General features: G+C 36.1%; 1 protein-coding gene across 1 annotated transcript in view; it reads right to left on the bottom strand.

Annotated features, from left to right (window-relative positions):
* The window catches only part of PUM24 (pumilio 24), a 60,757-nt gene that overhangs the window by 21,509 nt on the left and 21,580 nt on the right, over positions 1-17,668 (bottom strand). Inside the window, exons 8-10 of the mRNA XM_089813771.1 lie at positions 11,209-11,362; positions 10,986-11,099; positions 10,686-10,757 (exon numbers count right to left, since the gene is read on the bottom strand). Of these exons, the coding sequence (XP_089669897.1) occupies positions 10,686-10,757; positions 10,986-11,099; positions 11,209-11,362 (340 nt within the window). The remainder of the gene's footprint in view (positions 1-10,685; positions 10,758-10,985; positions 11,100-11,208; positions 11,363-17,668) is intronic.

The raw sequence follows: 17,668 nt of genomic DNA, 5'->3' as shown, positions 1-17,668 counted from the left end.
TACAATGGCATTTACCTTTTCCTTAGTAGGCAATACCAAATAAAATAGAACCCCAATCTGATCCTACTTTCTGGAAGTATGTTGATATTGTAAGATCCCTTCTAGGAGGTGGTCCATTCCATTAGAAGTGTCGAGGTTGTGATGTAGAAAGGAATAGTTCATATTTTCATGTGGTAGGCCATTTGTGTGTGGATACCCTCAAAGAGAAGTCAAAAAATGCCCAAGCAAAAGAAATATAACTATACCAAAGCAATACTATTAAAATATATTCAAGAGCACAAGGCAAACACAGAGAGAGAAAGTAGGCAAAATACAACCAAGGACACTAGCAATAAAAGTTTTTTTAAAAATGGAATGCAAACCCCACAAATGTTGCAATTGAAGAGCACCCCTTTTATACTACCTCAAATGTCCTTGAGTCTGAAAGTGGAGCACCCCTTACACAAAAGAAAGAACCACTAGAAAAACTGCATTTCAAAATAAGAGTTGGCAAATTGTTGACATTAATGTGGAAAGATGCTTGTATGCAAATGGGTTGTCTTTTAGTGTTGTCCACTCTCCATATTTAAGGAAGAAGTTGAGAAGTGTCAATGAAGCTCCATGAGGGTACAAGGGCCCCGGTTTTGAGAGAGTATGAACCACCTTTATGGATCAAGAGGTCAAGTTGATGGATGATCAATTGAAGCCCATAAAGGATTAATAGATTGAGACAGGGGTATCAATTGGTTCAGATGGGTGGAAATATGCTTGAAATTGTCTGTTGATCAATGACTTGGCAGGGTTCCCTAAAGGGACAATATTTTTTAAAGCAATGGATTGTGAGGGGCAAGTCAAAGATGGGTTGTTTATTGCTAATATTCTCATCTCTGCCATTGAACAAGTGGAAGACATGTTGTCCAAGTCATAAAGGACAACACAAAGAATTGTAAAGTTGCTACATTGTTGGTTGAAGAGTGATATCTGCATATCTTTTGGACACTTTGTGTGCTCCATTCACTCAATCTTATGCTACAAAAGATTGGGAACAGAATTGAGTTGATCAAGGTGTATGCAGAAGTTGAGGACATGCAGATGTCCATCACAAACAAACACATGACTCGAGGAATATTCAAAATGTTCGCAACTTTGGAGTTATTGAAGATAAGTGAACTTGAACTCAAATAAGTGATTTAATTTTAAAAAGAAAATTAGTATCTTAAAATTTCTGATTTTCATTTTAATATTGTCTAATATGTATTCTTTTTTAAAGTATGTATCTAATAGTTGTATTTTTTTTGCTCTAATATATGTTTACAAGGTGTTGAGACACATTTTGCATCAAATTTAATCATCTTGACATAATTTGTCCAAGACAAAGAGGCACTTTTCAATATGGTAATCAGCAACAATTAGGTTATATGAAGGAAAAGCAACAGTGCAAGGGAAGTAAAAATAAACCAAAGGATATTGGATGACTTATGATTGCAACGTGTGGAATACCTCAATAAGTTCATCCAGCCCATATAAGCATGCTCAAGTACACTGACATGGATAGGCGTTGCCTTAGAGAGATCTAGGCATTGACTCTATTACGAAATAATTGGAAAATATTTGCTTATTATTAACAGTGATCAAGAGATCAATTTATACAAGAGACTGAACGATGTTTCCTTAAGAAACAATCATAAAGAATAGAAACATTCTATTCTAGAAATAGATAACTAAATATTAGAAAAATTCTAATATTTACAAAAGATTACAATACATAACCATTATATACTAAGCAGAGATAATAGAAACTATCTATTATCACAATACCCTCCCTTATAGGTTAATATATCCAGAGCACGAAGCTGTCAAAAAGCGTAAAAGGTAGATTCTATATGCTCAAGGTGCTCCGCACTATTCGTTGTGGGTTGTGAACCAAATTGCTTAGATAGGGCAGCTAAGCATTTCCGCCATTCAACCTTCATGTGCCCAAACTTGTGGCAATAGTTGCATTGAATGTTTTTCTTCTGGGAAGCTTCTGAATCTGGAGCAGAGGATGTTTGCTAAGAAGATTGCTGAATATAAAGTAAATTTTGAGGGAAAATTACAAACCCATCACGAAATTCCACACAACTTTGTGAATTACAGAGTCAAAAAAATTTAAGAGGAAATTTATAGAAGCCCATAAGAAAAGAAAAATTAGGGGAAAAAATATGAAAACCCATCAAAAATTGTTTTGAGGAAAAATATTATGAAAACCCGCCAAAATTTTTAAGGGAGCCAAAACACGAGACTTTGCACGAGAAAGCAGCACATGCAACTAAATGCAACCCTCAAAAAGTAGAGACCCAGAAAATTTGAAGGGTGACCCAGAAGAGCTTGAAAAACCCAGAAAGAATATGTTATCGATTTCTAGATCAACTAGCTCGAAAATTGAGGCACCTAGAAAAAACAAACAACCTAATTAAGATCTGGAAAAAACTACCAAGAATTTGTAAAACAAAATTTGATTTGGTACAGAAAATTAAGGTTTTGAACAAAAATGGCCTTGCTATGAAAAATGGCCGAAATGTGCAGAAAAAATAGATGAATCTAGACAGAATAGGGTTGCAAAACCGAACCAAAAGTCGGCAAATTCAGATCTCTCAAAACGGAACCCCTAGTCAAATTATAGAGAGTTGGAAGCAAATATGCATGTAAACAATTTCAAAAATAAAAGGCAAATAATTTCAACCAAGAAATATAATTATTTTCAACAAAATTTAGAGTATTAACTTTGATTCCATATTACAAAGTAATTGGAAAATATTTGTTTGTTATTAATAGTGATCAAGAGATCAATTTATACAAAAGATTGAACGATGTTTCCTTAAAAAACAATCGTAAAGAATAGGAACATTCTATTCTAGAAACAAAAAATAAATATTAGAAAAATTCTAATATTTACAAAAGATTACAATACATAACCATTAGATACTAGACAAAGATAATAGAAACTATCTATTATCGTAATAGACTCAATGCTTGAGAGCATTAGCAAATTGTAAATGAAAAGGAGCAAGAACCCCACTAGACCTTCTTCAAACAATTGCAAGCAATTATTGTAGAACGATGGAACAAAATGACTACTTCTCTACATTTTCTTGTTTATTCATTGATGCTCAAATACCATAGCACCCAATATATTGATCTACCAAGGAGGCTACCACCCTATAGAGATTTAGAAGTGTCTAATAAATACAAGGTAGCATTGAAAAGACTCTTTCCTAGTGAGATATGCGAGATTTGATTATAGATTAGTTAATTAGAGTTTGTGAATGCATGAGGTCTAAGAAATGATGCTCTTCGTCATCGGTTTAGGAAGGATGCTTATAGTTGGTGGTACCCCGATGGCCAAAGATTGAAAACATTGCAGCCCCTTGCAATAAAAAATTATATCAGAAGTTTTATTTTTTTTTAAATAGCTTACTTTATCTTCATGACTAGCGAGTAATTCTCATTGTGTGTGTGTGTGTGTGTGTCTGTGTCTGTGTGTCTGTGTCTGTGTCTGTGTATCTGTGTGTGTGTGTGTGTGTGTCGGTGTGTGTCTGTGTCTGTGTTTCTATGTGTGTGTGTGTCTGTGTGGCCATATTCCCCCCAAGACTTTAAAAAGTGTCACTTTGAAGCATAATAAACTTTCAATCAAGCAATTCAAATCTTTTGGTTGTCCTCTGTGATCCCATATTTCCCTACACAAACACAACTACTACATCCATAATTAGGGCAATAATATCAGCTTTACAAGTCTTTTGCACTACTTTCTTGTGATGGATATCTATCAATTTAATTTCAAAATAATTATAGCAGGGCCCAAGTAAGCTCTTCATTTCTTAGCTAATTCTCACATGGATCAATGCGCATTTTTCACCACCCCCATTGTCATTGTAATTGAAATTAAGGTCAAGCATTACTTCTTTCATGATGTTACAATTTACCAACAACTTGTTAGTATCATCTATTCAACTCAAACATGCCCTTCCATTACCACTACTACTAGTATAGTCTCTCGAATTATGCAATAGCCTCACAAGACTCACTTGAAGCCTACTAAATAGATACTGCACCATGTCAAGGGCACATACAAGTATAGAATATGGCCACACACACACACACACAAGACTTTAAAAAGTGTCACTTTGAAGCATAATAAACTTTCAATCAAGCAATTCAAATCTTTTGGTTGTCCTCTGTGATCCCATATTTCCCTACACAAACACAACTACTACATCCATAATTAGGGCAATAATATCAGCTTTACAAGTCTTTTGCACTACTTTCTTGTGATGGATATCTATCAATTTAATTTCAAAATAATTATAGCAGGGCCCAAGTAAGCTCTTCATTTCTTAGCTAATTCTCACATGGATCAATGCGCATTTTTCACCACCCCCATTGTCATTGTAATTGAAATTAAGGTCAAGCATTACTTCTTTCATGATGTTACAATTTACCAACAACTTGTTAGTATCATCTATTCAACTCAAACATGCCCTTCCATTACCACTACTACTCGTATAGTCTCTCGAATTATGCAATAGCCTCACAAGACTCACTTGAAGCCTACTAAACAGATACTGCACCATGTCAAGGGCACATACAAGTATAGAATTTGCTATAAAGCAAGTTGTGCCATAGATTTGATAGGATATACAGTTGTGATTGGGCTGGTAATTCTAAGGATCAAAGGTCAACTTCCAGCTACAATTTCCATCCTTGGTTCTAGTTATATTCATTGATGAAGCAAGAAGAATCATGCTACTAATTTCTCATCTACAAGGCTGAATATTGGGGATTGTTGATACTACCACTAAAGCTTGTGGGTTGGAGAGTTTGTATATGAACTTTTCAGGAATGAAACATTGAATTTGGAGAGATTTTCCATGTAACAGTCTGATTTCCATGGTATTCAACAGCCTGAAACAACTTGTTATGACTTGTTCTTGATTGTAGATGTTAATGTTGTGAACTAGCTTCCATTACCAATTTGTTTGGTAGATTTGCATTGAGTATTGTGAAAGAAATAGCAATTTTGGTATGTCATTAAGCCAACAATACATTGATGTGTAAGCTCATAATTAATTTCCTTGATAATCCAAGCAAAAGTTTTAACCAAATATGGGTATACTATTACGAGGCGATTGGTAAATACTTGCTTGTTATTAACAGAGACCAAGAGGTCAATTTATACAAAAGAATGAGATGATGTTTCCTTAGGAAATGATCGTAAAGAATAGAAACATTCTATTCTAGAGAAAGCAAAAAATGAAAGCAAACTAAAGCTTAAGATATTTACAATATAACCATTAACTAATAATAGACAACTTATCTATTATTGTAATACCCTCCCTTAATGGTTAATCTATCAAACACACCAAGTTGTCCTCTGAATTTGACAAACTTATCAGGACCAAGAGGCTTGGTGAGAATGCTTGCAATCTGCTCTGTGGTAGGAACATACTATAGATCTATAGTCCCGTCCTCAACTAGCTGTCGTATGTAATGACAATGAACATCCACATCCTTGGTTCGTTCATGGAAGACTGAATTCCGTGCTAACTTGATAACGCCTTCATTATCAACAAACAAAGGAGTCGGTCCTGCTGGTGACATATGCATATCCCAAGCATTCAACAAAACCAAACAGCTTCACATCCTGCCTTAACAGTCCCTCTATATTCAGCCTCTGTAGAAGAGAGAAAAATTGCCTGCTGCTTCTTGCTGGTCCATGTGACTGCACCGGATCCCAAACTGAACACATATCGAGATGTTGACTTTTTATCATCAACAAAGCCTGCCCAATCTGAATCTATGAACCCACTGAGTTTAGGATTAGAACTTTGAGAGTACAGAAGTCTATAATCTGAAGTGCCCTTCACATAACGAAGCACAAGCTTTGCTGCCATCCAATGATCAGCCTTAGGAGCTGTCATAAAGCGTGAAATATAGCTGACTGTGAAGCTGATATCAAGCCTAGTAGCAGAAAGGTAGATGAGGCTGCCTACTAGTTGCCTGTATGTAGTACCATCAACGAAAGGAGAATCAGACTTTGCTGATAACTTGAGACCTTTCTCCATAGGCGTAGATGCAAGTTTGCAATCCTGCATTCGGAATTTGTCTAACAGGGCCCTGGCATATGAAGCACAAAAAGGACCCAAGTGTTGTTCTTCAACGGGCTCTAGTGTTCAGATGTCATGGTCTGTTCCCACTCAAGAATTCCTTTAGCCTCGGAATATGTTTGAGGTTCAAACACACTGTGAATGTTGGCCATAAGAGAAAAGTTAACAGAATCTATAGTTTTGCTCTTTTTCCGAGCAGTTCTCCCATCAATGAGCTCATCATCACGAAGATCAGCAAGTGTCTTAGCCCACCACTTAGGCCGGATAGGAGAATGACCAACAGTAGTACTAGGAGATGCTTGATCAGCAAGATCCTCATCAAAAGAAGCTAGATCAAACTTAGGTGAAGCATCTACAAAGCAAGGTGATCCTGCAGGAGAAGCCGAAGGAGTCTATACAGGTATCACTGGAATAACTGGAGTTGCAGGAGCTACTGGAGCCCTCTCATTAGGTGGACCTAATGGAAGCCGAACTCCCAAATCATGAGCCTGCATAAGCTGGTCTGCTGGATCAAGAACAAGAGAAACGGGCATGAATGACCAACAGTAGTACTAGGAGATGCTTGATCAGCAAGATCCTCATCAGAAGAAGCTAGATCAAACTTAGGTGAAGCATCTACAAAGCAAGGTGATCCTGCAGGAGAAGCCGAAGGAGTCTATACAGGTATCACTGGAATAACTGGAGTTGCAGGAGCTACTGGAGCCCTCTCATTAGGTGGACCTAATGGAAGTCGAACTCCCAAATCATGAGCCTGCATAAGCTGGTCTGCTGGATCAGGAACAAGAGAAACGGGCATGAATGGTCCTCGCTACTCATCAAAGACTACATCACAGTTGTATATGAGATGAGATGTCTCAACATCAATCAGGCGATAGGCTTTGTCTCAACATCAATCAGGCGATAGGCTTTGTGAAGACTGCTATATCCAGCAAGCATCAATTTCTGACTCTTGGCATCCAACTTGGTGCGTGAAGCATCAGGGACCCAAAAAAAAGCAACAGAGCCAAAAACCTTCAAGTGATTGATTTTGGGCTTGCGACCTGACCAAGCCTCTTTCGGAGTTTTACCTTTAACCGCCACTGTGAGTGACCGGTTCAACAGATAAACTGCAGTGTTAATTGCTTCTGCCCAAAACTGCTTCAGAACATGTCTGTGTTCAAGCATGGAACGAGCCATCTCGGTGATTGTCTTATTTTGACATTCAACTACACTGTTCTATTGTGGGGTATGGAGTGTGGTTAACTGGCATTTGATGCCATGTGTATCCAAGAAGCTGGAGAAAGCATTAGAACAAAATTCCCCCCCATTGTCTAATCTAAGAGTAATAATAGATTTCCCATACGCTTTTTCAACTTAGGGTTTAAACTTCTGAAATACAGTAAATGCATCTGATTTCTTTTTAAGGAAATACACCCGCATTTTTCTACTAAAATCATCTACAAACAACAAAAAATACCTGGACCCAAGAACAGAAGGAGTGGCCATAGGGCCACAGATATCGGCATGAACAAGCTGAAGTACCTGAGAAGCTCGCCAAGAATTGCCACTGGTGAAAGGTGTGCGATGTTGCTTCCCAACGTGACATACATCACAAACTCCAAGGTGTTGAGTCTGAATCTCTGGCAAATGAAGAACAAGCTCATCCCAAGCAAGCGGTGAGAGATAATGCACATTTAAGTGCCCATATCGTTGATGCCAAAGTGTGCCGACAGAAGATCGTCGAGCAACCATAGCTAAGTCCTGAGAATCACCAGAATCAGTAAGTCTGAAAAGACCATGATCTTCAAGACCCACTGCAATAGTAGACTTAGTCGCCCGATCAATAATGGTGCACTGATGTGAACTGAAGGTGACTGCCAAGGGTGGAGAATGTCGCAGCAACTGACTGACTAAGAGTAGATTTAGTTCCATCCCTCGAATGTAGTACACATCAAGGAATATGAGATTCCTCCCCACAGACTGAATCTGAATGTTGCCTTTACCAACAACCGTGTACTCTTCTCCACCACCAAAAATAACAGAATCAGAATAAGGCTGGTAGTCAGTAAACCAGTTTCTGCGGTAAGTGAAATAGCGAGAGGCACCTGAATCAATGTACCAGGCAAATGACTTCACATGATCGGCAGGTCTTTTAGCCATGAAGGCGTAAAAGGCAAATTCCACCTGCTCAGTATGCTCTACATTGTTCGCTTTGGGCTGCGAACCTGATTGCTTAGACTGGGCAGCTAAGGGTTTCCGATATTCAACCTTCATGTGACCAAACTTTTGGCAGTAGTTGCATTGAATGTTCTTTTTGGAACCATCAAATGCTGGAGTAGAAGACTTCTGCTGAGATGGTTGCTAAGAATTTCCCTTATCCTTCTGAAAGGATTTCGCAGCAAAGGCTTGCTTTGTGGAGGTGGAACTGGAGTTACTACCGAAATGTTGTTTCCACCGATCTTGCTAAAGCAACAGGGTGCAGAGATCAGTGAACTTCAAATCAACACCAATAGATGTGATGTTGAGAGTCTCGATAAAATGCCCATAGGATTTTGGTAAACTCCGAAGAGTGATTACCACAGTATCCTCTTCCTCCACCTTGCGACTGATGGCAAGTAGTTGATCACGGATTTCTTGAATCCGATTCAAGTGTGCCTGGAGCGTGGTGCACTCATCCATGACAATAGAAAACAGAGTGCTTTTCAGAAAGAAGGCTCTACTCTTGTCGAAAGTCTCATGAAGACCTTTCAGATGTGTCCAAATTTCGACAGTTGTCTTGCCGGATGGAATCTGAGAAAGTTGATCATCAACCACGGATAATTTGAGAAGCATCACTACCTCTCGATTATTCGAATCCCATGTATCTTGATCAAGACCTAGAGAAGTCGGACACTTCGTAATACCCAGAACAAGTTGATCAATGTTCCGATATTCAAAGATTGCGATGATGCGCTACTTCTAGGTTCCATAATTGCGACCATTAAATTTGGAGTTATGCTCGAGCAAAATATTCATCAGAGATGCCATGGCACGTTTTTCAATGAAAAAATGAAACTCTATAAATGCACGTTCTTCGAGGCAAAAATACAGAAGACCTAGAAAAATCAGAGAGTGACCCAGAAGAGAGCTTGAAAAACCCAGAATGAATCTATTGTCATTTTCGAAATCTGCGGGCTCAAAAATTGAGACACAAAAATCGAGACATCCAGATAAACAAACGACAACTCAGTTGAGCTCTCAAAAAACCCACCAAGAATCTGCAATCAAAAAAATCAACCCCAAAAATTAGGGTTTTGGGTAAAACCCTAGCTGTCGGATTAGAGATCATAAAAATGGCAGATTTGGTGAAAAAAAAAGTCTGATCTATTGCCCAGAGTGTGACTATAGGCTGAGACGTCGCCAAAAAGGCAGAGAACAGTCGGATTTAGGGCTTCAGTCTTCAAGAAGAATACCCGACACAAGTTGTAGAAAAAACGTGAGTTACAAACCCAATTTTCCTCTGCAAATCGCGTTGAAAAACTCGGCTCAAATCCGGCGGGAGAAAATGTGATATGCAATCCAGATGCCTAGCAAAATCTGGCGCGAGCAGAGAAATCACCAGACAAAGAACGGAGGCTATTTTGAGGTTATACAACAACAAATTGCGAGTTTTCTCAAAAAATCACAAGTTACAGACTAAGCCACAAAAACGCCCAGAATGAGATGCAAAATCGCAATTTTGAGAGTAAAAAAACTTGCGATTTCACAGAGGGGTCAAACCCTAACTCGAGTTTTAGTCGAATTTGAATTTCTCCAGGCAGAAAAACTCCTAGGCGGGTTTTTGAGAAATTGACAGAAAAAAATTCGAAAAAATTTAAACAAATAATTTCAAGAAGAAATTATAATTTTTTTCAAAAACAACTCAAGTATTAGCTCTGATACCATATTACGAGGGAATTGGTAAATACTCGCTTGTTATTAACAAAGACAGAGAGGTCAATTTATACAAAAGAATGAGACGATGTTTCCTTTGGAAATGATCGTAAAGAATAGAAACATTCTATTCTAGAGAAAGCAGAAAACGAAAGCAAACTAAAGCTTAAGATATTTACAAGATAACCATTAACTAATAATAGACGACTTATCTATTATTGTAATAAATACAACATCTTGAAACAATAATCAAGGACATGTGTTGACTAACAATTGCTTCACATGCTTTGACAAATTATTTTTTAATAAAATCGTCTGGCAGGCATAGGAAACCGAGTGATGATAAGTAACGAATGAAAGTGTTCTAAATCCAACAAATAACCCATGTTATTTTGTATTTCCATCATTCATCCAAATGAAGTGCTTCATTAACTTATCTATTATTCTATTAGATCAAAAATTGTCCCTGCAATCCATGTTCCTATCTCCTTATCAAGTTGAGGCAACTGTAACATTGATATTTTACGGTAATCTGTTGAAAGATAGACTTCAACTATTTTGATTTTCCTGACAGAGTTAGACCTGCTAATCACACTAGGTTTCTCAATAGGACAAAAAACAATATGAATATTAAACATATTAATTGAAATTTAGAAGGAAGAGGGTGCTCACCACACTGCCATATTCATCACAAGCAATCTTAACAGCGTTTTCTTTCATTCCCTTCACAATTTTCTTCCTTTCCTGAAAAGAAAAGTAGGGTAAGTTCAATGTCAAAAATATGCACACATAAAGAGCGAAATATCAGCCACCACAGCACTAAACTCTTACATAAATGATAGATGTAAAGAGAAAATCATGTTTTGAAAATTTAATGTAAATAATATTTCAACTCTGTATTGTATATCATGATTACAGTTCTGCTTTAATTAATATAAGAACTCAAACAAGATAAGACAAATTATAACAAACCTTAGCATTGCCATGTATAACACAAGTTGCTCCGACCTTTGAGCCATCTCTTGTGTGGATTATTCGAACAAGAAGTGGTCCTGAAAGCTGCTGAATCACATCTGTCACAGATGTCTTTACATCAAAGTTCTAAATCAGTTTTTGGAGAAATCATTACCATTTGTTACTGCATATTCAATATTTTCCATATTTACAACGAGAGAAAAGAATTCGTTAGCTTTACCTTGTCTGCTATACTCATGTACTCCATCAAAGCTCTATGAACAATAGAGTGATCAACGATTCCTTTCTCAAGAATAGGCTGTAATGCCAACGTCATGTGTTCCAAAACTGCATTTTTTTTTGACGGAAGTTCACCAGATAACAAATCTACTAATCTGCAATCAGCATATAGAAAGTTAGCCATGTAGTAAAATAAGAGACAAATAAATTCACTTCCCAAAACAATGTTGCGCTCAGAAAACATGTCAGGAAAGAGTGGCATATAGTTATCAATTCCATGCCTAAGTAATGAAAATGGAAAAAGAGAATATCAATTATGAATTTACAGTACATTAATAAATTTAAATCCTAGAGATGTGGACATGCTGTCCAGCACTGATAGTTGGAGACTATTTAAATTACATCTTTCATTGGTTTTTTGGGTCTAATAAGGTCCTTTGAGACCATTTGGGATCATGTTGATCCATTTTAGAAAGTTGCTGGTCAATTGGTTAAAAATTGTTTTAAGTTTCACAAAAGTTGTTATGCAGCTTTATCAAAGATGTCATAATGGTTGTAACCATTACATAATGAGGCAGTTGAATACGATGCAAATTGTATAAATTGTGTTCCCAAACTCAAATTTAGGGGTTGGAGAGTTTGTAAATGAACTTTTGGGCATGAAGCATTGAATTTGGAGAGATTTTTCCATGTAACAGTCTGATTCCATTGTTTTCAACGGCCTGAAACAACTTGATATGACTTGCTCATGACTGTAGATGTTAATGTTGTAAACTAGCTTCCATTTGCAATTTGTTCGGTAGATTTGCGTTGAGTTTGTGAAAGATGTAACAATTTTGGCATTCTTTGGTAGATTTTCATTATCCTGCATTAAAAGTCGAAAGGTGTGGTCTGTACAGCCTGTAAGTGCATAGTACGGACCTGCATATGTGGGGGAAAGTTAGAACATTAAGACACCTTTCAAATGCAAGTAGTTTGATCAATTTTCATGAAGGACCGAAGAAGTTATGGCTGTTCTAGTGAAAACTGTCTTGAACCCTGACTAGGGTTTCCAGCAACAATAAGGAATTTCATATCTACCATTTGGTATGGCGAAATATCCTATTTTTTGGTGTGACGGTATGAAATGTCATATTACACCATGTCCCACAGTTGCAGGTCTCCATGTTGAGGTTTGAACATGCAAAGAATTTACTGTTGGTCTGACTGCAGTGTTGATAAACTGTTAAGAAAAAAGAGGCAAAAAAGTGGATAATTCAAGGTATAGATAAAATATTTGAGCATAAGTAGTGAAAGGAGAATGTGGAGAAAGACCCTACAGGCCTGATCCAAGTGGATTTAATCATCTATGAGGATTTTACACAAAGTACGTTACAACTGTCCTAAGAGGACTATTTATGACAAACATTGTAGCATAGACAGTCTTAAAACAAAGTAGACTTTTTGTATGTCTCGGTATTGAACATTGAATGGAATCACCTTTGAGATGTTGTGTGAAGGCCTTCAAATTAGAGTTAAGGGTTTGAGACAACCTATGCCGTTGTTTGCCCAAACCCATTAAGGTTGTAGAAAACAAGAGTTGCAAACCCCATAGTTTGTTGCTTTGTTGAGAGTCCTGACATGAATTATCCATAATCTTTCAAACCCCAGGTCTGCCCATGACATTTGCACTGACTGAAGTATGATGGTTCAGAGACCTTTTCTATTTTCCGTTTGGTTTGTTAATTGGAATAGGGAATAGGAATACATATTCCCATTTTGCCTCTAAAATGAGCTTATACACATTCCAAAAAATAGGTGTTATTGTAATCATAGTTGGCATAATCGCCGAATAATCGGCGAGTTTCTACTAATCGCCGAGTTTTTGGGACTGGCGAGTTTTTCCCAAATTTAATCGCAAGAAAAAATCGCCGAGTTTTTCAAAAAATCGGCGAGTTTTTCAGAAAAACTCTTTTTTTTTTTTTTTTTTTTTTTTGTTAAAAACAAAAGGCAAAAAGCCTATATATATTATGTAAGATAGAGAGTTACAATATGCTAGTAGAGCTAGGAAGAGGAAAATGCTTAGTTACCGGATTCGTGCCCTAGAGGCCGGATCCGGATCCGGATTCGTGCCTGGATTCGTGCAGATCTGGGCAGGATCCTTGTTTTACACAGTGGATTCGTCCGGATTCGTGGGCCATGAATCCTGACGAATCCACTATGTAAAACAAGGATCCTGCCCAGATCTGCATGAATCCAGACACAAATCCTCAAGGATCTAGCATGAATCCTCAAGGATCGACAGGTTCAAGTGAGTCTAAATTATTTAATATGACTTTTTTAAATATATTTTTTGGCTTTCTAGTGCTAAAATGACCTTTTTATGCATTATATATACTAATAAATGAGAGAAATAAATAAATAAATAAATATATATATATATATATATATATATATATATATCTGTTACTAGTTGGGGCTTGGGCAAGATCAGTAATATATATATATATATATATATATATATATATATTCACGAATCCTCCACGAATCCTAATCGGGAAAAAAAAAAAAATCACGAATCCACGGATCCGATTCACGTGCCCGAATTGGATTCGTATCCCGAATCGGTAACTAAGGGAAAATGTGATTGTAATGATGTTTTTACTTCTAGTTTGACACAAATTATTTACTATTATGCTTCCCGCCATTAGCATTCAGCATGAGAATGTGATTTTGTACCCACTATGCATTTATATATATCTAAACTCCTGCTTCTTTCTTTTGTGTTCTCTATAATGAACTCATTAGATGCATCTTCTCATTGAAATTTGCAAAAAAATGTATTTTGAATTAAATTTTAGCGTTTTTTTAGATTCTCGAGTTTTCCCGAGTTTTTTTTTAAAATGGCTGAGTTTTTCCCGATTAAACTTTTGGGGGGCTCGGCGAGTTTTTGGATTTGGCGAGTTTTCCAACTATGATTGTAATAGTTATTCCTATTCCCAATATACATTCCTATGCCTACAACCAAACAGGCCCTAAAGAAGTCCAATTCCATGCCACAAGAGAAGTGTTTCTAGTCATACATATGGTGATGAGTGTGAAATACCTTGCAACTTGTGTTGAGGTTATAAAGAAGGTTCTTCCTCTGCAAATGATGTGTTTCCATGTGTGATCAAATGGAAAATAAAGATAGGCTTTGTCAAAAAGCCAATTGTTAAATACCGGTGACATATTCAATTATTATTCATATGGGAAAACAGCAAAAGGCAAAGACATTTACCTTTGCATTTCCCCTTTTAACCCTAACCATTGTTTGTGTGACTATCAACAAGGACCACTGATCAAAGCTAAAGTTTTAAGAGTTTTAGGTAATGGGACAAGTGCTAACATTTCCAAATGAAAAATATTAAATCAGCCAAAGATACTACTAAAGCTAGCTTGCATATGTATTAAAGTGCTGAGTCAAAATTAAAAATCAAGCCCTCATTTTTTTCATTCTGCGATTGAATTATTAATATCAAATTGGAACATTTCAAAAGCTATATCCATTACTAAGTAGATGTCGATCCTTGCATATCTTTGAATGTTAGGGTAACCATTTGCAAGTACTAAATTGGCCTATGTGGATGCACTCTGATTGATTCTTTGTGAATGCACTCTGATTGATTTTTTGTGATATTTAGTGAGGAAATTAAACCATAACTTTGCTGATGTGACCTTAAATGAATCACCCGGCACGCAATGTTTGAGAATTCCCTAATGGGTCCCAAGCAAGCAGTGAGCCAAGATATTTTTTAGGTCATCCAATAGGCAAGACAAAACAAAAGAATTACTAGTAAAAAAGATTCTACATAAGAATTTTTCAAAGACATTAAAAGTCTAAAAGTGATACTAAGAGCCCAATGATTTTGATAAACACAAGAGAGCTATCTGAGAATTTTCACAACAAAAAGAACAAATAGCCAAACTCATAATGTAATGGTTGGGTTTGTGAAAAAGCAAGCTTATATCACCTGGGTACTTCCCTACACAGAAGATCATTAATGGACACGCAAATGCTATGACAAGTACACTCCTACTATGAAGCATCTACGTCAAGAAAGTCAACTTCCATTCTTAATAAGGAAAGAATTGGAACAAAATCGAGCTAGGACACAATTATATTACATTAGTATAATGTTTCTTTAATGGCCATCTTAGTTAGTCTTTAGTTAATTACGTAGTTCCCATTTTCGTCTTTAGTTCACAATTGTTTCTTTTAGAAACATCGTATTTGTAAATTTATATAAGGAGCTCTCATCTCCTCTATTTAACAACATCATCAATTTAACATAACATGGTAACAAAGTGGGTCAATGGGATTTCATAAATTTTGGTGAATTTTCTTTTGAAAATTTTGAGTCTCTTTTGATTTGGAATTTTATTACACAAAGTTGTATTTCGATTTTTTAAATAAAAACCATCAAGGGGTATTTTATGAAAATTGTAGTTTGTTATTGAAGATTTTTGCTGAAAATCGCAAGCCTGGTTAAGGGTTTTGATCTCATGATTTCTTGGTTTGAGCAAAAGTCTTCGATTTACAAAGGTTGTGTGTTGCTTGCATGTGACTTTTGTGAGTTGCCCTTCTTGCACGAGTTGTTTTATCATGCGAACTCTCGTGTTTTGCAGCATGAAGGTTTATTTGGTGGTTTATAGTTTTTAACTCAAAATTATCAAGTGGATTTATAACTTTTTCCTCAAACATGATCTGGTGGGTTTATAAGATTTTCCTCAAAAATTATCTCACGAGTTTTCATAATTTTTTCCCTCAAAAAATTTCAAAATGGGTTTATAATTTTTTCCTCAAAATTTATTTGTTAGGTTTTACCATTTTTTAATCTTCATCTAGAATTCAGATGTCTAGTTTTGATCACTTTTTCACTTCAAAATTGTGTCTGGATTTTACGATTTGTCATTTTATCTGGGGCATCATGCTCATATGCAAAGTTTGAAGGGTTTGACTATTTTCCCTCAAAATTGTGCTAGTTGTTCTCAATGTTTTTCTCTATCCCCGAGGAAGAGTACCTTCGTTATCCAACATCAGTTTCGATGTTTTCTAGCCAAATGTTTTTGTTGATTCTAGGAGGGTTTGTGGGAGACTTGTCGGAGTGGCAGAGTCAGTGCAAACTCTTGTTTTTGTTGCAAAGCTTTCTAAAGGTGGCACCCTTCTCTAATCTTTTCTGGACAAATTTTGATTTTTTGATCATTAACATTTTGCATATCCAAGGATAGTTTCAACAGAAGCAAAATGTTTTGAAGAATTTGTGACAAAAGAATAGTTAGAGTGACCATTAAGAGAGGTTACTAGAGTATTATAAGGTTTCTCTAATGGTCATCTTAGTTATATCTTTAGTTTATTTGGTAGCTTCTATTTTTCACAATTATTTCTTTTAGAAACATCGTCTTTGTCAATATATATAAGGAGCTTTTGCTTCCTCTATTTATCAACAACATCGATTTACCATAACGAAATAAACTTTAAAAGGCTTTCATTTGAAACAAAATGGATAAGAACATTCACAAAGGAATAAGCTACAACATTGTAGAGACAAAATAGACCCAACGATTAACGGAACTACTCCTAAGGAGGATAATGAACCAATGGAACTAAGCATTGTCATATTTTCAAGAGATATATCAAGGAGGCTATCAAGTCATTGAACAAGATGTTGAAGACCAAGAATACCCTACATCAATGAATTTTACTGTGGATATTCAAAATCCACATCCAAAAAAACTATGTGATTATGGAGAGTTCATTGCTAATCAAAAACATATTTAAAAATAGGATTCAAGAATAAATCAACTTCAAAAGGATTCAATAGATACTTTGTTTTGTGTTACATAGTCTTACATAGTGGTATGAGACAACCCCAAGATACGAAATATTAAATATACATCCAAATATCCACCTAGACATCAAGTAATACCTTTTTACCTAATATGTGTAAGCACAAGTATGTGTTGTATGTCACCTTTAGAATTGCTTTAGCAATCCATTAGCAACAAGATTGTGTGATAATAGGCCTAGATTGACTAACAGGATAAACTATTTTCAGACTACCATAACAACTTTTGTAGCAAGAATGGAAATTGTCTCAAGATGTAATGCAATTGCAAACAACACAAATATCAATCATCTAAACAAGATGATCATAGTTCTTTTAGTCCGCTATATTATTGGTTTAGCCTATAGTACACCCAAATTCATGTTTGATTTGTATCAAGTTTGAATTCATAGTCTATTCGTTAGAAATTTGGTGTACATACATACAACACGTGAGTTCATCTAAGAAAAATTCATACAAAACTAAGAAGAAATGAACCAAATAATTGCATGCCCTAAAAACATTATTTCAAGTTATTAAAAAAAATTAATAAGATCCATTTTTTTCTGCAAAACCCTAATTAGAGAGTCAAAAATAAAAATACACAGTAGGTAG

Source organism: Cupressus sempervirens, chromosome 2 (assembly GCF_028749045.1).
Source record: "Cupressus sempervirens isolate cs-2001-9-10 chromosome 2, ASM2874904v1, whole genome shotgun sequence".
Classification (NCBI taxonomy): Eukaryota; Viridiplantae; Streptophyta; class Pinopsida; order Cupressales; family Cupressaceae; genus Cupressus; species Cupressus sempervirens.
The sequence above is the reverse complement of the archived record's forward strand: the minus strand, read 5'-3'. Positions and strand labels throughout refer to the sequence as shown.